The 22777-nt window shown below is 37.3% G+C and overlaps 4 protein-coding genes across 6 annotated transcripts in view; 3 read left to right on the top strand and 1 right to left on the bottom strand.

Moving 5' to 3' along the window:
• The window catches only part of LOC132097840 (cocaine- and amphetamine-regulated transcript protein-like), a 284097-nt gene that overhangs the window by 120710 nt on the left and 140610 nt on the right, over positions 1-22777 (top strand). The gene's annotated exons all lie outside the window — the stretch shown is intronic.
• On the bottom strand, positions 12-9383 carry LOC132108302 (protein regulator of cytokinesis 1-like). Of its 3 annotated transcripts, XM_059515020.1 has the most exons (14): positions 9244-9383; positions 8567-8699; positions 8367-8489; positions 8031-8264; positions 7758-7928; positions 7534-7683; positions 7259-7406; positions 7027-7163; positions 6865-6960; positions 5977-6123; positions 4071-4181; positions 3664-3771; positions 3374-3547; positions 12-500 (listed from the first exon to the last, which is right to left on the bottom strand). In XM_059515020.1, the coding sequence occupies exons 1-14, from the start codon at positions 9252-9254 to the stop codon at positions 429-431; spliced, it is 1815 nt and encodes a 604-aa protein (XP_059371003.1). In that variant the 5' UTR covers positions 9255-9383; the 3' UTR covers positions 12-428. The 3 variants fall into 3 exon arrangements, with proteins under 3 accessions (XP_059371003.1, XP_059370998.1, XP_059370990.1); XM_059515015.1 differs by lacking the exon at positions 3664-3771 and having other exon boundaries at positions 3440-3550; XM_059515007.1 differs by lacking the exon at positions 3664-3771 and having other exon boundaries at positions 3374-3550.
• Positions 13888-15508, top strand: LOC132097829 (guanosine-3',5'-bis(diphosphate) 3'-pyrophosphohydrolase MESH1). Its single transcript, XM_059503781.1, has 4 exons — positions 13888-14002; positions 14081-14136; positions 14290-14530; positions 14614-15508. Exons 1-4 carry the CDS (start codon positions 13888-13890, stop codon positions 14742-14744), a joined length of 543 nt encoding a protein of 180 aa, XP_059359764.1. The 3' UTR covers positions 14745-15508.
• LOC132108321 (microfibrillar-associated protein 1-like) lies at positions 16230-22723 on the top strand. Its single transcript, XM_059515029.1, has 8 exons — positions 16230-16449; positions 17036-17252; positions 17334-17466; positions 17547-17734; positions 19796-20068; positions 20157-20316; positions 20394-20483; positions 22309-22723. Exons 1-8 carry the CDS (start codon positions 16377-16379, stop codon positions 22486-22488), a joined length of 1314 nt encoding a protein of 437 aa, XP_059371012.1. The 5' UTR covers positions 16230-16376; the 3' UTR covers positions 22489-22723.

A 22777-nucleotide genomic window follows, 5' to 3' on the forward strand; every position in this document is an offset into this window, starting at 1 on the left:
GAATCCCAGAATGTTCAAAAGTGAACTTTTATGTAGTGAATTGGACGATACTTTAAAGAATGAAATAAAGTATGTTACATTGTGCAAAACATTCAAAATCATACCATAAAATACACAGTGATTTTGAGAAAATTACCAATACTGAGAAATAACTAGTATAAATTTATTTTTTTAAAAGTCTTAATTTGTTAGGGACAGCTGAACATTTGTAACATTAAAATGCATTTGTTACAAGTACTGAAAAAGCAGTGCTTGTCAGTGTTAAAGTGAACATACATGTAGAATACCTCAGTGACATTTAAATATATATTACCTTCATTTACATATAAAAAAGCATAGCTATAGCTATAGCTATAGAGAACAAGAGCCCATGAGCCATCATCTAAAGATTCCAGTCCTAATAGCACAAAGTGTTGCATGCAGTAGATTTAAAGCTGAATGATGGTTGAGTTCAGGATTTCAGCTACATGTTTTGATTTAGATGACTTGGAGAGGTCTCGCTGTGACAAGAAAATGACAGATAAAGAGACATTTTGACCTGTAAATGTTTTCTCATGGAAAAATTAAGTTATGCATAATATATTCTGGATACATTTACAGCCTGGAATACAATATAAAAAACAATTCACTGTAGCAGAACAAAGAGTGACACATGTTGGCAGTCAGGTATTACCTGAATTATAAATAAATACAGATAGTCTTGGTTAGAAGTGTGAATTAGGGTGTAAAGAGCAGTTTAATTTTGAAGTTTAATCATCACATTAAGCCATATCGCAATTCTGGTCTTTCTGTCCCCAAATTTAAGACCTCTTGAAATCATAATTAATATTTTCTTGTACAATTTAAAGACTTTTCAAGGCCTTCTATTTGATAGAACTAAATTTAAGTGTTAAGACCTTGAGGAAACCCTGTTAAAGGAATAGTTCTAAGAAAATAAAAGTTTGCTCAAACTTCATTCACCCTCACGCCATTCAAGATGTAGCGGAGTTTGTTTCTTCGTGGAAACAGATTGAGACATTTATCATTACATCATTTGCTGATCAATGGATCCGCTGCAGTGAGTGGGTGCTACTGGAATGAGAGTTCAAACAGCTGATAAAAACATTACAATAATCCACTCCAGACCATCTATTAACATCTTGTGAAGTGAAAAGCTGCATGGTTGAAAAAACCAATCCATTTACACATTTTAACTTTAAACTGTCACTTCTGGTAAAAGTCCATAATCCATAATAATGTTTCCTAGAGTCCATTCCCTGTTGTCCTCTCACATCAAAATCCAGATAAATTTAGTTTAGAACTGTTGTCTCTTGAAAAGCATGCATGCGTATTTCTCTCCTGATTTAAATGAGACCACTTTTTAACTAGAGAAACCAATATTATGGATAAAGGACTTCTATTTTAGCAACAAGTTAAAAACATCTTAATAATGGATTTGTTTATTACACAAATCTCTTTCATGTTAGATTGTTAAAGGTATAGTTCACACAAAAATCAAAATTATGTCATTAATAACTTACCCTCATGTCGTTCCAAACCCGTGAGACCTCAGTTTATCTTCGGAACACAGTTTAAGATATTTTAGATTTATTCCGAGAGCTCTCAGTCCCTCCATTGAAACTGTGTGTACGGTCTACGGTCCATGTCCAGAAAGGTAAGAAAAACATCATCAAAGTAGTCCATGTGACATCAGAGGGTCAGTTAGAATTTGTAGAAGCATCGAAAATACATTTTGGTCCAAAAATAGCAAAAACTACGACTTTATTCAGCATTGTCTTCTCTTCTGTGTCTGTTGTGAGAGAGAGTTCAAATCAAAGCAGTTTGTGATATCCGGTTCACAAACGAATCATTCGATTTAACCGGATCTTTTTGAACCCGTTCACTAAATCGAACTGAACCGTTTTAAACGGTTCGCGTCTCCAATACGCATTAATCCACAAATGACTTCAGCTGTTAACTTTTTTAATGTGGATGACACTCCCTCTGAGTTCAAACAAACCAATATCCCGGAGTAATTCATTTACTCAAACAGTACACTGACTGAACTGCTGTGAAGAGAGACATGAAGATGAACACCGAGCCGAGCCAGATAATGAACAAAACATTGAGTTGTTCACGAGTCAAGAACCGTTTCTGTCAGACGTGTCTGATTCGAGAACCGAGGAGCTAATGATACTGCGCATGTGTGATTCAGAGTGAAGCAGACTGACACACAGAGCGTCTGAACTGAACTGATTCTGTGCTAATGTTATGAGCGCGGGTAAACCGAAGGCTTGAATCAAGGGCAATCATCACCAATGACGCCATTGGGTCGAGCGCAAAAGAACCGGTGAACCGTTTTCTTCAACCAGTTTATTGAATCGAACTGTCCGAAAGAAGTACTGGTGATCAGAAAACTGATGCAACCGGTTCTTGACTCGTGAACAAGTCAGTCTTTTGTTCATTATCTGGCTCAGCTCGGTGTTCATCTTCAGTTCTCTCTTCACAGCAGTTCAGTCAGTGTACTGTTTGAGTACATGAATTACTCCGGGATATTGGTTTGTTTGAACTCAGAGGGAGTGTCAGCCACATTAAAAAAGTTAACAGCTTAAGTCATTTGTGGATTAATGTGTATTGGAGACGCGAACCGTTTAAAACGATTCAGTTCGATTTGGTGAACTGGTTCAAAAAGATCCGGTTACATCGAATGATTAGTTTGTGAACCAGATATGACAAACTGCTTTGTTTTGAACTCTCTCTCACAACAGACACAGAAGAGAAGACAATGCTGAATAAAGTCGTAGTTTTTGCTATTTTTGGACCAAAATGTATTTTCGATGCTTCAAAAAATTCTAACTGACCCTCTGATGTCACATGGACTACATTGATTATGTTTTTCTTACCTTTCTGGACATGGACAGTAGACCGCACACACAGTTTCAATGGAGGGACTGAGAGCTCTCGGACTAAATATAAAATATCTTAAACTGTTGTCCGAAGGTAAACGGAGGTCTTACTGGCTCGGAACGACATGAGGGTGAGTTATTAATGACATAATGTAGATTTTTGCGTGAACTATCCCTTTAATTGATTACGCAGATTTATGTGGATTAATTGTGGATTATTGTGTTTTTATCAGCTCTTTGGTCTCTCATTATGATGGCACCCGTTCACTGCAGTCCACTGGTGAGCAAATGATGTAATGCAAATGTTTTGCCAAATCTGTTCTGATAAAGAAACAAAGCCATCTACATCTTGGATGACCTGAAGGTTAGTAAATTTTCAGCAAATTTTTATTTTTGGGTGAGCTATTCCTTTAAAACACAATACAATTCAATCTCTTGCTCTCTTTGTTCAGACTGTGAGTTACTGATGGAGAAGATGAAGAGTTTACCTGAAATTCTGAATAGGTGCTTGCGACAGAGTTAATGCTGAAGTTACGCTGTGGACTAGCTGGTACCTTTGCCATTCCAGCCACGCCACCAGTTAGATGACAGATATTCTCCTTATTGCGTTCTAGCAAACCTTGATGAGGAGGTTTGCCGTGGCCTGGTGTTCTCACATTACCCTGCTTTGAAAGAACACACGTAAGGGAAGATGTAACATTAACTTAGTTAATCAGTAAAGGATTGGGCAAATTATTTAAGCTTGAGCACAATAGTTTTGTTATGGCCATGCACTGACCTTGCATGCTGAAATCGGAGGGCGCGATATAGGAGAATGGCAGACAGTACCACCAAAGACAGATCGGATAGTGCTGTTAGAAGTGCCAGTACTGGAGGTAGCATTAAGCTGAGGAAAAGCCAAAGAGTTAATACTGCAACAGCCATGCATTAATTAATAATATATTGTGCATCAAGGTGTGTAATGAGAATAAAGTCAATGTGAACCTTTCACAACCCAGTCAATTCCCAATGGATAAAACATTGAATAGATCAAGTCCTGCCTTGCATATTTTCTACTGATACGCTTGTTTTCACTCACAAATTAGACCCATTACATGTAAAATGGGCTGCGAACAGGGATCCACATTGACTTTAAATCTGCTGTCTTCATCAGGAAATAAATAAATAAAATCCTTTTGTACTTGCCTTTCGAGCTTTACAAGGTGTTGTGCTTCCAAGAAATCTTCGTTTAGTTGGTGTCCGGACCACAGTACCATAGACCATGTCCACCTCTGTCTGTTTGCTCTTCTTTAGTTGCTGCAAGAAAGTTCTTGTATTATTAAAATTCATCAATGTTAAATCTTTCTCATGGTTTTCGACTGGTCATTCTTTTATAATGCATAATTCATGAATACAAACTGCTTTTAAAATTTGGTTTAATGCATCAAAATCACACTTAATTCACAGCTCTAGAATACATGTAAATTCATATGCCCAGTAAATTTAAAGGGACAGTTCACCCAAAAATCATAATTATGTTATTAATAACTCACCCTCATGTCGTTCCAAACCAGTTAGAACTCCATTTATCTTCGGGACACAGTTTGAGATATTTTAGATTTAGTCCGAGAGCTCTCAGTCCCTCCATTGAAGCTGTGTGTACGGTATACTGTCCATGTCCAGAAAGGTAAGAAAAACATCATCAAAGTAGTCCATGTGACATCAGAGGGTCAGTTAGAATATTTTGAAGCATCGAAAATACATTTTGGTCCAAAAATAGCAAAAACTACGACTTTATTCAGCATTGTCTTCTCTTCTGTGTCTGTTGTGAGAGAGAGTTCAAAACAAAGCAGTTTGTCATATCCGGTTCACTAACTAATCATTCAATGTAACCGGATCTTTTTGAACCAGTTCACCAAATCGAACTGAATCGTTTTAAACGGTTCGCGTCTCCAATACGCATTAATCCACAAATGACTTAAGCTGTTAACTTTTTTAATGTGGCTGACACTCCCTCTGAGTTCAAACAAAGCAATATCCCGGAGTAATTCATTTACTCAAACAGTACACTGACTGAACTCATGTGAAGAGAGAACTGAAGATGAACACCGAGCCGAGCCAGATAATGACTCGTTCACGAGTCAAGAACCGTTTCTGTCAGACGTGTCTGATTCGAGAACCGAGGAGCTGATGATACTGCGCATGTGTGATTCAGAGTGAAGCAGACTGACACACAGAGCGTCTGAACTGAACTGATTCTTTTGGTGATTGATTCTGAACTGATTCTGTGCTAATGAATTGAATTGAATCAAGGGCAATCATCGCCAATGACGCCATTGGGTCGAGCGCAAAAGAACCGGTGAACCGTTTTCTTCAACTGCTTTATTGAATCGAACGGTCCGAAAGAAGTAGTGGTGATCCGAAAACTGATGCAACCGGTTCTTGACTCAAGAACGAGTCAGTCTATTGTTCGCTATCTGACTCGGCTCGGTGTTCATCTTCAGTTCTCTCTTCTCAGCAGTTCAGTCAGTGTACTGTTTGAGTACATGAATTACTCCGGGATATTGGTTTGTTTGAACTCAGAGGGAGTGTCATCCACATTAAAAAAAGTTAACAGCTTAAGTCATTTGTGGATTAATGCGTATTGGAGACGCGAACCGTTTAAAACGATTAGGTTCGATTTGGTGAACTGGTTCAAAAAGATCCGTTTACATCGAATGATTAGTTTGTGAACCGGATATCACAAACTGCTTTGTTTTTTAACTCTCTCTCACAACAGACACGGAAGAGAAGACAATGCTGAATAAAGTCATAATTCTTTGCTATTTTTTGGATCAAAATGTATTTTCGATGCTTCAAAAAATTCTAACTGACCCTCTGATGTCACATGGACTACTTTGATTATGTTTTTCTTACCTTTCTGGACATGGACAGTAGACTCTACACACAGTTTCAATGGAGGGACTGAGAGCTCTCGGACTAAATCTAAAATATCTTAAACTGTGTTCTGAAGATAAATGGAGGTCTAACTGGTTTGGAACGACATGAGGGTGAGTTAATAATAACATAATTTTGATTTTTGGGTGAACTATCCCTTAAAATAGATACATACCCGCTCCTGTTTTTCCCGCTCCTTCTCCAGCCGGTACGACTCCCATTGATCAGTGACAAACTGCATGAACTTTTGACCATTCACCTGAAACTCTCTGTTCTGTTCATGTTCCCACTGTTCAATCTCAGCCTTCAGCTTCTTCTCAAGCTAAATGAGAGAGACTCAGTTACTACTAAGCTTATAGCATATTACCATTCAAAAGGTTTGTGTTGGCAAGGTTTATGAAGTCTCTTATGCTCACCAAGTTTGCAATTATTTGATCAAAAATGAATTAAAAACAGTATTGTGAGATATTTTATCTAACTGACCCTCTGATGTCACATGGACTACTTTGATGATGTTTTTCTTACCTTTCTGGACATGGACAGTATACTGTACACACAGTTTCAATGGAGGGACTGAGAGCTCTCGGACTAAATCTAAAATATCTTAAACTGTTGTCCGAAGGTAAACAGAGGTATTACTGGTAATATTGTGTAGATATTATTACAATTTACAGTTTTCCATTTTGATATATTTTAAAATGTAACTTATTCCTGTGATGTAAAGCTGAATTTTCAGCATCATTACTCCAGTCTTCAGTGTGACATGATCCTTCAGAAATCCTTCTAATATGTTCATTTGGTGCTCATGAAACATTTCTATTATCAATGTTCAGTTAGGTATCAGTTGTGCTGTTTAATTATATTTCTGTAGAAACCATGATTAATTCATTTTCAGGATTCTTTGATGAATAGAAAGTGCAAAAGTTCATTTATTTGGATTAGAAATCTTTGAATGTAAAAGCCTTCAATTCAATCCAATCCATCCTTGCTGAATTAAAATATTACTTTATGGCAGTATATATACACACACACACACACACACACACACACGTGTCATAATTACCTTGGGGAGACTTTTGACCAGATCAGCCCGCTGTTTCTCCTCCTTTAGAAGGTTTCCTCCTCTGTTGGTAAATCTGGATGGATCTTTGGCCTTTTCCTACCACAAAATGTAGTTAGGATATGCAAAAGCATTTGATGAATATTTTCAGTTAGTTCAACTTACTTCAAGCTCCAAGAAAAGTCTCCAGCTTTCCTCCCATTTGTGAACACCTTCAAAAAGATCTTTATGATCCTCATAGTACTGTTTAAGCTGCACTATTTCTGCATCATGTAAGCTCAGGAGTTCCTCGCTGAAATCATCTTAGAAAAAAAAAGCAACCTTTACATCTTTGTTTTATTACAAAAGACAGGCAGATTTTGAAGTCAACAATGTAATATAGAAAATTACTACTCACCATCATAAAAGGGCACAAAAGCTTGCCGCTGGTCAGAGCTATAGAAGCACTTATCCCAGAACACGGCGATCTCATTCCGAATGGCCTCAGTAACATTTTGAATATTTTTAAGCTTCAGTTCTTCAAGACGTCTGACCTCAGCTTGTAACTGACAGTAGAGGACATGAAAAATAAATCATCTGTGTTCAATGTTAATGTCGTATAATTAAGATAAGGAAAAAAAAAAAGTGTTAAATGTGTTTTTCATAGAAGCAAAGAGTCAAAAGGTTACTAACAGCTTGCATATTTCTTTGCTTTGACAGGGTCATGTGTTCACACATTGCATCACGCTCTTCCTGTGGAGTCTGCAACCGTTCCCATAGTTCATGGATCTTCTCCCGATAAGAGCCACAGACACGTTTATTCTCTGCCTTTCTGCTCTCCAACTGAAGTGATAAATACCGTATTATATAACTGCTTAATAATGTTTAGAGTATGTCAGATTGAGCTTATGTTGTACCTGGTGAAGGAGGACTTTGAGTGAATCAATGTTTTCTTTAGACAAGCAAAAACTCTCTTCATCTTCACAAACGACATCCTTTTCAAAACTAGTCTCAGGCAACTGATCCAGATCATCCATGCAAAGTATTATTTGCTTCTTCAATGCGACAAATTCCTTGTGTCTTCGTTCCTTTAAACATAAAAAACACTGTATATCAAACTGAACCCAATACTTCAAATGCTAAGACATTTATAAGAGTGTAGTATTTAAAACAAACACTTAATGTCATACTTTCTCAGCAGTGAGAGAGGAGATGTGTTGACGGAAGTTCTCCAGCTGTTCCAGGGAAGGAACAGAACCGGCAGAGACAGAAAACGGCTGGAAGCAGAGCAGGTCACAGAGATCCTGATCCTGATCAGTTAAGGCTTTGAGCGCTTGCATTCTCTGATTTTTCTCCTTTAACATCACTTCAACATGCATCCGGAGGTCTTTTTCCTGCTGTAGCATTGTGCTACTTCTGTCCTCCTAAAATGATTATGAAGAAAATCTCAGTTCCAAACTTTATTCAAAACTTTTTGTTTCTGGTTACCATGGTGTCATGTAAAGTACATATCCAAAGTAAATTACCTGAAATGGGGGGAGCTGCAGTTCCAAGCACAAGTGACTTAACTCTTTTTGACATTTGTCAATACTTGTCCTCAGTCGTTTCCGCAGACTCTCTTCCTCCACAATCATCATGTCCAAAAGACTCTAAAGGACACGTTTTGTTGGGTTATCACTGAAAACACTCTTTCATAGGATTCACCAGATGCTGCTCAAGTACTCACTTTGACATGATTCTTGACAACATTTGTTCTTTCTAATCGCTGGTCCTCAGGGATGCCGATTTCCTCCCAGATGTCCTTAAGATGGCAGAGAGCTTTATTCAGACATGCCACTGATTCTGCAGCAATCACCTCACTAAAATCATTGAGAGAAATAACAGAAAATACATTGCTGATAAATATCTATTCGCTGACAGATATGTACTTCATATCTGTACTTCATAACACTTGTTCTGATATCCACCAGAGATTAGGTTCATTAATTATTATGTACTTAAAAATCTCGTTATGAACATTCGCTTTTTTAGATCCGCGAATAAACATTTTCATACATTGTCACGTATTAATTCAGTGAATGCACTAACTTACTGCTTTACTGAGTCATGTTTGCCATGATGACATTATATAAATAACGTTAACGTTACCCACCCAAGCGAGCTGGAGTGGAGCTGAAAACACAAGATATCTGTCGACAGCAGTAACGTGACTCTCAGAAAGTTAAATTAATTTAAGTTATGTTAATGATCGCGTATGTGGATTAACACAAACAACGCCAAATGTCATCTTCAAAACAAGCTGCAGCTCAAACTACATTTTGATCAAATGACACGCGTATAAATCTGCCTCAGCATGCGCAGATAAACACCCCCAAATTAAAATATATCAGCAAACGTACTCACCTCTTCCTCATCTTCACCCCAAGACAAGGCTTTTCGCTTGTTTATTTTTGTTTTATACAGGAATATGTGACTGTACAGTCGTTGCACTCCGACTGTGCGCGTAACCGTTTCTGTCCAATTCAAAATACGCGTCGAGAGAGCGTCGCTCGTCTGATTGGCTGATTCGAGCTTTCCTGCGCAAGCGCGATGCTGTGTCAGATTCTTCCGTCATGACCTCAGAAACGTTTTTAAACGACCACTCCTGATTTTTTTCCATGAATATTGTATAACAATAAATAAGTAATTGTTGTGGTCCATTATTTCCGACTTCGTATAACAAATATATTGAAATGTCTCTGTTTATTGCACTATTTATATTTAATTTCCATACCCATTTTTTACTGCTTTTCATACAAGGTTACATATGTTAGATTATACAGTCGTGGCCAAACGTTTTGAGAATTACATGAATATTATTTTTCAAAAAGTTTGCTAAACTGCTTTTAGATCTTTGTTTCAGTTGTTTCTGTGATGAACTGAAATATAATTACAAGCACTTCATACGTTTCAAAGGCTTTTATCGACAATTACATGACATTTATGCAAAGAGTCAGTATTTGCAGTGTTGGCCCTTCTTTTTCAGGACCTCTGCAATTCGACTGGGCATGCTCTCAATCAACTTCTGGGCCAAATCCTGACTGATAGCAACCCATTCTTTCATAATCACTTCTTGGAGTTTGTCAGAATTAGTGGGTTTTTGTTTGTCTACCCGCCTCTTGAGGATTGAGATCTGGGGAGTTTCCTGGCCATGGACCCAAAATTTCAACATTCTGGTCCCCGAGCCACAATATCCTTGCCTGTGTAGCCATTTTTATGCAACGCAATGATGGCTGCATGCGTTTCTTTGCAGGTCACCATGGTTAACAATGGAAGAACAATGATTTCAAGCATCACCCTCCTTTTAACATGTCAAGTCTGCCATTCTAACCCAATCAGCCTGACATAATGATCTCCAGCCTTGTGCTCGTCAACATTCTCACCTGAGTTAACAAGACGATTACTGAAATGATCTCAGCAGGTCCTTTAATGACAGCAATGAAATGCAGTGGAAAGGTTTTTTTGGGATTAAGTTAATTTTCATGGCAAAGAAGGACTATGCAATTCATCTGATCACTCTTCATAACATTCTAGAGTATATGTAAATTACTATTATAAAAACTTAAGCAGTAACTTTTCCAATTTCCCATATTTATGTTATTCTCAAAACTTTTGGCCACGACTGTAGATAATATTAATACATCTCATAACAAACTGTATGACATGTACAATATTTGTGGACTGTGCTTATTTTCTTATTGTTGGTAATTTAAAAAATAAATGAATTAAATTTGATTTGAAAATATACACATAGCTAATGGGTTCACTGGACCAATGCACTAAAAGACACACCTGACACCAGTAACTGATTTATTGATCAGTTTTGAATCAGTTACTGCATGCATGGCAAGTTCTGAACAGAGAGTATAAAATATTTTTAGAAAGTGTCGTTTTTTTATATCCCATGTTTGCCAATTATCCGCATAAATTCAGAGGACACCTGCGCAGACAGTTAAAGCGACAGCGAAAAAACACAATCCTGTCGTAATTTACTCACCCTCAAACCATTCCAGACATGCATGACATTCTATCTTCTGTGAAACATATAAGAAAATATTCAAGAAACATTTTAGTGTTTTTTCTATACAAGGTTAATGGTCACCAAAAGCTGTTTGGTTACAAACATTCTTCAAAATATCTTCTTTCATGTTCCGCAAAAGAAATAAAGTCATGGAGATTTGAAACACATGAGGGTGCGTAAAAGGTTGGCAGAGTTTAGCTTTTTGGGTGTACAAATCCTTTAATAATAATCATCATCCCCTCTAACAGTACATTTGTTTGGGGATGATATAGATGTCCGAGATAATTCGGGCATGTTCTGTCCTGTTTGCCCTCTCCTGGAGTTGATCATAGAGTGTCTTCTCGTAAATGATGTCTCAGACTCAAGCACTGTTATCCAGTAATGCTTCCAGAGGCCGTGCATTGTAGTGATGGCTGTAGTGAACACTATGAATCTGCAACCTTTCAAATGGACAATTTTATATTAACCATATATTCAATTTGTTTTACGTAACAAGTACCTATTAAAAACACAAAACAGATTCTAGAATATTTCACATCTTTCCTTGCCAAGGAACCGGAGTGCAGAGACCTCAGAGAAGGGGCAGCCACCAAGGAACATCACTAGAACCATCTAAACATAAGAATATATGTAATAAATGTTATGCTTTCTATGAAATTTTCCTTGAAAAAAAAACTGCTTTACCAAAAATATTAAGCAGCAACATTAAAAATAAGAAGAAATGCACCATATTAGAATGATTTCTGAAGAATCACGTGACACTGGAGAGTATATATTAATAATATTCCTCAAAATAGGTGAAAATCTCACTAAAACTAATCAAACATACCAAATTTTAAACTTTTTTCAGATCTAAAGGTCACTAGCATCCAAATCAGCATTACCAGAAAGTTATCTCTGAAGAATTCAGGCAGCTCTAAACTCAGGATGTCGTCGTCCAGAGGAAGAATGTAGAAATTCGACTTATCGGTTGTAACATCTAAGAACAAAACATCATAGTTAATGTCTGTATTAGTAGACACAGTGCCAAAGACAGAAACATGAACACACTTAATCTACCTCCATAGACACCCTGCTCTTCCAAAACCATCTCACATGCATAAAACTGTAAAGAACGGCATAGCATTACAATCAGACAACAAAATAAAACTTCTGAGTATTTTAACATAATTTCCAGACTACTTGTTACCTTTTGTGGGGCAAATATGATCTTATATCTTCTGAATCTTCCAGCCACTTTGTCTGCATTAACTAAATCTGTAAACATTAAGACAAACTATTGATCTATACTTCCTCATTTTTCCAGATGAATTATATCACAACAGCAAACCACGTCAACCTGAAATCCACTTCACAGTTTGTATTCGAGGACGTATCAGGAAGCACAGCCTGCAAAAAAAAGAGAGAGAGAGAGAGAGAGAGAGAGAGAGAGAGAGAGAGAGAGAAAAAGTATATTTCAGAGAAGAAGTATATAAACAAAATTGTTTCTGCTTGTTAAAAAAATCATTTTACTTACTGGTCTGAACTGCTGACAATTGGTTTCAGCTCAACTTTGTAAAGTTTGACGACTTCGTGTTGCTAGAGGCAAAATCAAGCATAGATTTGGTAGAATACACATTTGCATACTCGTAATATTTCAAAAAGAAGATAGAAATTGCTAGACATTTAGAAAGACAGTGTGCCAATAATATTTCTCCTATAATTGTATGCCTGATATCGTACCTTTAGGATTGTGACATTTGCTATTCGATCAAGAGGGCTCATCAAATCTGCATCAATAAATAAATCCTTCTTCCCTGGCAACTGCAAAACATACATGTTGACACTTAAGATACAAATTCAGAATGGAAAGTACTGTTTTGGAGGTAGAAGATTCGAAAGCAGCAGTGGATGGTCGTGTCACCTGCTCCAGCAGGAAGATGAGCTGGTCTCTGGCCAGTCTTTTGAGCAGAGAGAAATCAGGCAGCTCAGGAGCATCCCTTCACTCTGTGTGTGCCATGTGGAGAGATCCCACCACACTTTCCACAGCTGTATAAACCTGTAAAACATTTCTCTATAAGATTACTGTCACTCCTATCTGTGGAAGCTGCATGTGCAGAATGACAATATCACTCGATCACTGCAGCTTCTGTCTGGATTGTGATCATGTCATTGAGGCTGGTTTTCCTTTAGCAGCTCAAACTATTTTATTTACACAGTGTATCAACATTTCGGAATATCCAATTACACATTGCAAGTCAGCCACAATACTGACATAATTGTAGTCATCCGAAAAAAGCAAAAAGCAATGAATTCGTATCCTATACCTCGTCCACCTTTTTCCGGAAGTGGTTTCGCTATCTGACAGTCCGATTCATTTTCACGAATCGGTTCTTTTGAACAGCAAGCCAGTGATTCATTTGCGTCGTTCAGTGGACTTCGGAGGTTCTGAAACGTTTCAGTAAAACAAAACTATACATGTAGGCACATATCTCTATTTACCACGTTTTTCGTTTAATGCAGGTGTTTATTGTTATTTCACACGATTCATTTCGCCATGATTCATCATGAAAAAAGTCATTTGCAACACTAAACAGACATACTAATCCATCAGTTAGATAAAATGTTTTTTGCACGCTTATAATAGAAGTATAGTTATTATTATCATAGTTTTATATGTTTATTGATAAACATGTAGTACATATTAACATCTGTGTGCTGTTTTCAGTTATTTGTTTCATTTCAACCCTTGAACTGATTCATTGAAAAGATCCAAATAAAACGAACAATTCTTTCACGACTCGCTTGTTTCACTACGAACATCTTAGACTCGCGGACACAAAACAACCGTGTTCTATACACAAACAACATAGATATATCGTAAAATTACCCTTATTTTTTAATTTACAAGTGTTCTGAGTTATGTATTGAAACTGCACTATTTATAAAAACCATCAGATAGTGCATTTAATCTCTTATTATACTTAATAAGTAGCTTAGTAGCTATGATGAGCTCCTCGTCGACCGCGGTGCTGCTGGAAACGATCCACTTCGCCGCAGAGAAACATCGCAATCAGCGCCGCAAAGATCCTGATGCCACACCATACATCAATCACCCCATAGGTACTGTACAACAGACGCTTCAGCCACTTATAATCCCACAGACTCATGGAAATAAAGCTGCTTTTCTCGTCTTTCCAGGTGTGGCAAGGATTTTAAGTCACGAGGGTGGAATTACAGATATTGAAGTTTTACAAGTGAGTCAGATTCTTAAAGAACATATGAGTTTGTACATGATCTAAAAATGCGTCATTGGTGAAGAAATAACAAGAGTTATATTTGATGAACCATGCAGTGATGATAGAGGCTAATGTAATGTATGTGATTGATCTGTGTGCTCTTTTGTGCAGGCTGCATTGCTTCATGACACCGTCGAGGACACTGACACAAGCTTCGAGGAGCTGGAGGCTGTGTTTGGACCAACTGTGGCGAGGATTGTCCAGGAGGTTACTGATGACAAGACGTTACCAAAAGAGGAGAGGAAGCGGCTGCAAGTGGAGCACGCACCGCACCGCAGCCATCAGGCCAAGCTGGTGAAACTAGCTGACAAGTTGTATAATTTGCGGGACCTCAATCGTTGCACTCCGTCTGGTGAGATATTGAAACTGCTGCTCAGGATGAATGCAAATATGATCTGTCATGATACTTTTTGTGTCCTGCATCTGTGTTGACAGGTTGGACGGCAGAAAGGGTTCAAGAATACTTTGTGTGGGCTTCTCAGGTGGTAAAAGGCCTCCGTGGCACCAATGCAGCACTTGAGGAGAAAATGCAGCAGCTCTTTTTGGAGAGAGGAGTGCAGTTATGATGATGTCACAAGCCACTGGTTGAAATTAAATGATGGTGCCTTTTTTTTTTTTTTAACTGATCATCATGGAATAAAGGGCCAGTTCAGGTCACCTGGAAGTCAGTCTTTCTTCTGTGGAACACAAGAGGAGACTTTAAAGGGATGCTCCACCCCAAAATGAAAATTTTGTCATTAATCACTTACCCCCATGTTGTTCTAAACCCGTAAAAGCTCAGTTCGTCTTCGGAACACAATTTAAGATATTTTGGATTAAAACCATGAGGCTTGTGACTGTCCCTTTGACTGCCAAGTGAATTACACTGTCAAAGTCCAGAAAAGTATGAAAGACATCATCATTCTTGTGGCTTCATAATGTTACAGTTGAACCACTGATGGCAGATGGACTATTCTGATGATTTCTTTCATACTTTTCTGGACTTTGACAGCGTAATTCACTTGGCAGTCAATGGGACAGTCACAAGCCTCCCGGTTTTAATCCAAAATATCTTGAATTGTGTTCCGAAGACGAACTGAGCTTTTACTGGTTTAGAACGACATGGGGGTAAGTGATTAGTGACAACATTTTCATTTTGGGGTGGAGTAAGGAAGGCTTCCTCTACATTTTCTTTGGTGTTCCACTTAATAAAGTCATGCAGAACAACATCAGGGCGGCTGAATGATTTATCATCAAGGTTTAATTTGATAATTGTATTTAATAATATGAAAAAGTGTATAATACATGCACAGACATAAAATGCGATTAAAGTTTTGTTAAATGTGACAAATGTTGTTGTGTATTAATATTCCTGAATGGATCAATATGAATAATAAAAATATCAAATATGCTGCTTTATTAACAAGATGTTTCTTGTTGTAACCATAGTTTAGTTTTCACAAATTACTGTGAAATAGTTACTATTAATGTTTCTACAGAAAACTGTATGAGGCTTCAAGACTTAGAAATAAACCGCTATAGTGGTTATTAAATTAAATTTTGGGGAAGTTGTGGCCTAGAGTTTGATTCCTAACCCTAGGGTTGTGGGTTCGAATCTCGAGCCGGCAATACCATGACTTAGGTGCCCTTGAGCAAGGCATCGAACCCCCAACTGCTCCCCGGGCGCCACAGCATAAATGGCTGCCCACTGCTCAGGGTGTGTGTTCACAGTGTATGTGTGTGTGTGTGTGTTCACTGCTGTGTGTGTGCACTTTGGATGGGTTAAATGCTGAGCACGAATTCTGAGTATGGGTCACCATACTTGGCTGAATGTCACGTCACTTTAAATGACAAATCAATCCTGAGAGCAAACACAGCTTGAAGACAATCACATTAATTTGAGTGAGAGGTGGGGGGCATAAATATTAATTCATATTTTTAGAAATACCGTTCTTTTGCCTGATTGCTATCATTCAGTTTATCATAAACGGGAAGAACAGGACAAAAATAATGTGCTGAATAACAGAAGTGTACTTAAAGGTAGGAACTACTAACAGATCAGTGTTTCCGGGGGCGATCTTTTGTGCGGTTTCCTACTGGCGTACAATTTCCGGGGCGTCCGTGTTTGTTGATAAAGGACTATAAACAATATTTTTTTACGGGGACTTTCAGCGATTGTGTTTTTTCTAGTGTAAAGGGACTCGCGTGAAGTGTCCAAAATGTCAGGATCAAACGCCAAGCAGCCGCCGATTCAGTCGACGGCAGGAGCCGTGCCGATCCGCAATGAAAAAGGTATTTGTTTGAGAAACCGTTGACCACGAAAATATGACAGTTTTGGGCTTAAACAAAAATAAATCCCGTGCAGTTGAATTGTATTTGTTGTAAGCGGATATTGTCTCATATATTTAGTCGAAAGTTAACTTGTTTTGATCGTTTTTTCTACACATAGTTAGGCAGACTTTTAGATTTAAGTATGTCTGAGAAAACATGAAGCTAAAGCAAGTGATTAGAATTTAGCCGCCTTTTAATAACGTTACACATTGCTGAATTGTATTTAATACATGCACTGATATGAAATCCAATTAAAGTTTTGTTAAATGTGACCAGTGTTTTTGTGTATTAATACTCCTAAATGCATCAATATAAATAAAACAAATGTAAAGGTACTGCTGTTTTACCAAGATGTATATCAGTAACCGTCGTTTATTTTTCATACAGTTACTGCACTTGGTACCTTTGGAATAGACCAGCACAGGGGTTTAGTTATTAAATGGCAAAAAAGTAAAATGACAAAACATGTTGAAAACTCCTATCAGTTTTTATATTAACAACAGCTTATGACCCTATCAATGTTTTTTTGTTTTTAATCTAACTTCAGGTGAGATTTCTATGGAGAAGGTGAAGGTGAAGCGATATGTGTCGGGAAAGCGTCCAGACTACGCCCCAATGGAGTCCTCTGATGAAGAAGAGGAGGACTTCCAGTTTGTTAAGAAGGGTAAGGAGGCCGAGCCAGAGATGGAGATTGAAGAGGAGGAGAAATCGGATCCTCGTCTTCGTCGTCTCCAGAATCGAGTGACCGAAGATGTTGAAGAAAGGTACAGCTTATCCATCTGTGCTATACAATTTATACAGTTGTGATAGGGATGTGTTGGTGTTAATATGAAATGCTTCTGCAGGCTTGCGAGACACAGGCAGATAGCAGAGCCAGAGCTGATCGCTCCGAGCAGTGAGGACTCGGATGAAGGGACGTGGCACCCTGAGCGAGAGGAGAGCAGCGAAGATGAGGAAGAGGAGGAAGTCGACGATGAAGTGGGTCACTTGAACAGAACTTTTAGGAAAAGCTAGATGAGTTTACAGATAAGTGGTTTGATGTCTTCTGTCCTGTATAGGAGATTGAGAGGAGGAGAGCAATGATGCGTCAGCGTGCACAAGAGAGGAAGAACGAGGAAATGGAGGTCTTGGAGGTGGAGGAGGAGGGGAAGTCTGGTGATGAATCTGAATCAGAGTCAGAGTACGAGGAATACACAGACAGTGAGGATGAAGCCGAGCCTCGGTTAAAACCGGTGTTTATCCGCAAGTGAGTTTCTTAAACATAAGTGAACCTTAAAGGGACAGATCACCATTACAGTCATTTACTCACTGTAAAGTTGTTCCAAATCTGTCTGAAGTTTTTTTTTCTTCTAATCAGAAAAGATGATGTTTTAAAGAATGGTGCTGGTGTCCAAGCAGTTGATGGTAGCTGTTGACCACCATACTATGCTCCTTTCACACAGTAATACCAATAAATGGATATAAATTATTGGAATGACTTTAACAATAAATACAAAAATGCGCTGTTCAAACCGGCCAATGACGATCCGTCCTTTTACCAGTAAACAATGAATTCATGCAGCTGCTTTTGGCTCAGAGACATCATATTAGACGACTTCAAACCAAGCTACACAGCGTGGAGTAAATGCATCATCAGTGTCCGAATGTTATGATTGGCTCAGAGTAGACATCTTACATCAGTGTGTTCTGAACTCATACTCTCGTTCTGCGTTCACACAGAGCACATTATGTGTAATTTACTGCTAATTTTACAACTTCTCATACCGGTAAACAATGTTCCCTCTAAGCTGAGCACGCGCGTGGCCATGCACTTCTTCCACCACGGACACGCAGAAGAAATAATGTGCTGTGCACAAGCATCAATTCTAGTAAAAACGAAATTGTAATGATCGGGTTAATCGCTATAAAAATTATGTCGCTATAGAGTTAGAACCAGTGAATTAGATTTTCAGGTTTCATAGAAATAGCATGATGTGCGGCAAATGAGTCGCAGTAGAAACTGAATACTTCAATGGGTGTGGAAGAAATCGATATAATCAAGAGTCAACGCAAACGTAATGACGTGAAATAAAACGTCCTCATGTTTTAAAGAAGAATGACTTGATTAAGTGCTGGATATAGTGGATGATGGTCACAGAATTGTAACAAAACTCAGATACATTTACAGTCACAACTACACTTCTTTGGGATGTTTAGATAGCTATAGAAGAATTCACGTTCAAAATATTTAACTTTCAGATCTCTGTTTAAATGCTTCAGTTTGTTTTGATATTATTATGTTAGGCGCCTATATTATAAAGCTAATAAATAATTGACATTGTTTTTTAATGCAGTCACTTATGCTCATCAAGGCTGTATTTATTTGATCAAAAAAAAAAACAGTAATATTGTGAACTGTGCTATTTCTAATATTGGTTTCCTATTTTAATATAGCCTGTTTTAAAATGTAATGTATTCCTGGTGAAGCAAAGCTGAATTTTCACCATAATTTCTCCAGTCTTCAGTGTCACATGATCCTTCAGAAATCATACTAATATTCTGATTGTCAGTGTTGAAACCATTGTGCTGCTTAATATTTTTATTGTGCTGCTTTGATTAGGCTGATAAAAAGTTAAAAAGAACAGCATTTATTAAAACTAGAAATCTTTTCTTAAAATATTAGTCCTTACTAACACTTTTTTCCATTTAACACATCCTTGCTGAATAAAAGTATATATAAAAAAAGAATAAATACATTTTTTGTTTTGTTTTTAGTTTTATAAAGAATCCTGAAAATTATCACATGTCCCAAAAAATATTAAGCAGCAATGTTTCCAACATTGATTGTAAATTAGCATATTAGAATGATTTCTGATGGATCATGTGACACTTAAAAATTCAGCTTTCCTTTAAAGAAATAAATAATATTTTAAATCAGAAAACGTTTATTTTAAATTGCAATATTTCACAAAATTATTTTTTTGAAATAATAATCAGAATTTTTAATCAAATAGAGACAGCCTTGATGAGCCTAAGAAACTTCTTTAAAAATGTACTGATCCCAAACTTTTGAACGCCAGTGTATTATACTGTAAAAAAAAAAAAAAAATTTAGTTACATCAAATCAAATATAAATAGCACATTAAAGTTAAAAGTTTTTGTGTGTTCACTGTACAGGTGTGGTATAAAGATTGCTTTTGCACATATATATTGAAATGTAAAAATACAATCTAATTCATTATATTAATAAAGACCGTAACCGTATTTAAATAATAATGAAAGTAAATAACCCTGCGATTTCTATAATTTCTTATCAATGACTTCTCAGGAAGGACAGAGTAACAGTTGCAGAACGAGAAGCAGAGGAACAGCGTCAGAAAGAGCTGGAAATCGAGGCCAAAAAACAAGCTGAAGAGAGGCGCCGCTACACGCTGAAGATCGTAGAGGAGGAGGCCAAGAAAGAGTATGAGGAGAACAAACGTACTCTGGCTGCTCTTGATGCTCTGGACACTGATGGAGAAAACGATGAGGAGGAGGAGTACGAGGCCTGGAAAGTGAGAGAACTAAAGCGTATTAAGAGGGACAGAGAAGACCGAGAAGCGTGAGTACTCCTCATTTATGCAAAAACAGTTTTGTTTCACATTAGTAACACAAATGATAACCCCACGTGGCATTTTGTTAAATGACAGAATAGAGAAAGAGAAAGCAGAAATCGAGAGGTTTCGCAATCTTACCGAGGAAGAGCGTAGAGCAGAACTGCGGACAAATGGAAAACTCATCACCAACAAAGCAACAAAGGGCAAATACAAGTTTCTGCAGAAGTACTATCACAGAGGAGCGTTTTTCTTGGTGAGTAATGAGCAGATCATCATTACCTGATCATAATCGGTTCTCGTTGTATGATATCCATTTAATCTTTTCTGCAGGATGAAGAGCAAGATGTCTTCAGGAGAGACTTCAGTGCTCCAACTCTCGAGGACCATTTCAACAAAACAATCTTACCCAAAGTCATGCAGGTCAGCGCCATCGATTTGAATTCATCATATTGGTCTCGGCGTTGATGCCATTTTATAGCCGAGTTGTATAGTTAAATTCTTCAAATCAGTTTGTTTTTCAAAGTTAGCAATATTAAACACACACACACACACACACAGATACGGGTCGACCGATATTGGATTTTACCGATAGCTAGGTTGGACCATACTGGCCGATACAGATTAATTAACTGATAGTTTTTAAATGGATACTGAAAAAAAAACTAAAATTGTGCTTTATTAAAAAAAAAAAAAAAAACTGTACTGAACCATACTAGTAGTAATAATAAACGTATAATAATAGTAAATATTGAAATGACCACACTCTAATAAGGGCCCTATGAAATCTGTTTAATTTTTTCCTAAATTCCATTTAATTGTTTTCCAAATTCCGTTTAAATTTCTCTGGATTCAGTTTGTTCCATTTAAATATTTTTCCACTCCTTTTTAATAGTTAAATTGAAGTTTATTAATCATAAAGAAAGTCAAATTAATTAAAATCATGGAACTTCTACATTTTCACATCAATTTAATAAGTGTAACAAAAATTACATGTTTAGGGCTTTATGAAATGTTAAATTTTTTAATCACCATATTTTTTTAATTTATTTTTTTCTTAAGAAGCCTAATGATTTTTTCCCCTCAGAAATAATGTATTACAATTTTTATTGTTATCAAATCAAGGCATTAAACATTAATTTAATTTATCTTTTAATTATTGAAAATTAAGCAAACTTTTTTTTTGCAAACAAAGGGGATTTACTATTAAAATTCAAACATGGAAGAAATGTTGTGTGATTATTCCTTAAAAAAATAATGTTTGTTTCATTTTAGTAGTAGGCTATGTACATTCTACTGAACAATAGACTTCAAAATAAACCAGACTTTTATTTTGACGGGTTGCCGTGAATACCTTTACAGTTCTGTGCATGTGATATGATGCTTTTGCTCAAATCAAACTGTCAAATGCTCATGAAGTGACTCTCTGAGCTGTTCTGGAAATGTTCTTCATGTGTTTTCGTCCTCATTTAGTAAGATGACAGATGCTGAAATCACCACAAGTGTAATTCCGTATTAAACGGTGAATTCTGTTTTTATGTATGGATTCTACGATTCCGTCTGCGTTTTCTGCACTGCGGAAAGGAAAGAGCGATCTATATTACAGCTCTATAAATGAAGCACACAGACTTTATTAGAGCCACAGAAAGACAAACATTTAGATGAAAATGCTCAATATACAATTCATTATGTACATTAACAACGATTCGGGCAAATATAATGTAATTAAACGGAACACTATGAATGGCGCTCTGAGGTGCGGCAGGATTTTCTTTCAGCTGCATTTAAATCTGGGTCTGAAGTTTCTCGCTCTGTTCAGCGTGCAACATCACGTGTCTAAACAAACAGCACATGCTGTCAGTGATTTGAGCCACTTTAGGCCGCTCTCGCACTGTATAATGGAAACAGACCCTTCTTAGCCGCTCCAGCAACAGACACAACCCATAAAACTATTGGCATAGATTTTTGCCGATAACCAGTATCAGTGCTGATTAATCGCCAAAATTGATACATCGGTCGACCTCTAATATAAATATATATATATACACGCACATTTTCCCCATGTCATGTGTGAGACTCTGTATCTAAGTTTGAAAGAGTTTAGCTCCAAGCTTGCTCAAACTCAACTGTCTGTGTCATTCTGATTACACCGAAGACCTTGATGAGCTGAGAAGTTGAGAACCCGCTTTATTAAATCTAGCATCCATGTGTAACACTAATATGCCTAATTATTCAATGTGCTTTGTAGGTCAAAAACTTTGGACGTTCAGGACGTACAAAATACACGCATCTGGTGGATCAGGACACCACTTCATTTGACTCTGCCTGGGCTCAGGAGAGCGCTCAGAACAGCAAGTTCTTCAAGCAGAAGGCCGGCGGAGTGAGAGACGTGTTCGATCGGCCAACAGTGCACAAGAGGAAGACGTAATCTTATTTATGCTACAAGAGCACGATCACCTCAAACAAGGGACACTTTTAAACTTCTTTGCTCCTGTCATCTTTGTTTCATTGTTGGAGAAACCTCATAACAAAGAAATCAAATCTTTATTGCATTTGAACTGTATACACCTACAAAACATTTCATTGATTGTACAGAATTCGGAGGCTTTAGGTCCTGGGATAATGTACTTTCTGTTTTACAGCAATAAATTACTATGACATTGGTTTATTCTGGAATGTATTACTGAAAAGAGGGTTGGAGCTTCTAAGAAATGCAA

The sequence above is a fragment of the Carassius carassius genome, chromosome 2, assembly GCF_963082965.1.
Source record: "Carassius carassius chromosome 2, fCarCar2.1, whole genome shotgun sequence".
Classification (NCBI taxonomy): Eukaryota; Metazoa; Chordata; class Actinopteri; order Cypriniformes; family Cyprinidae; genus Carassius; species Carassius carassius.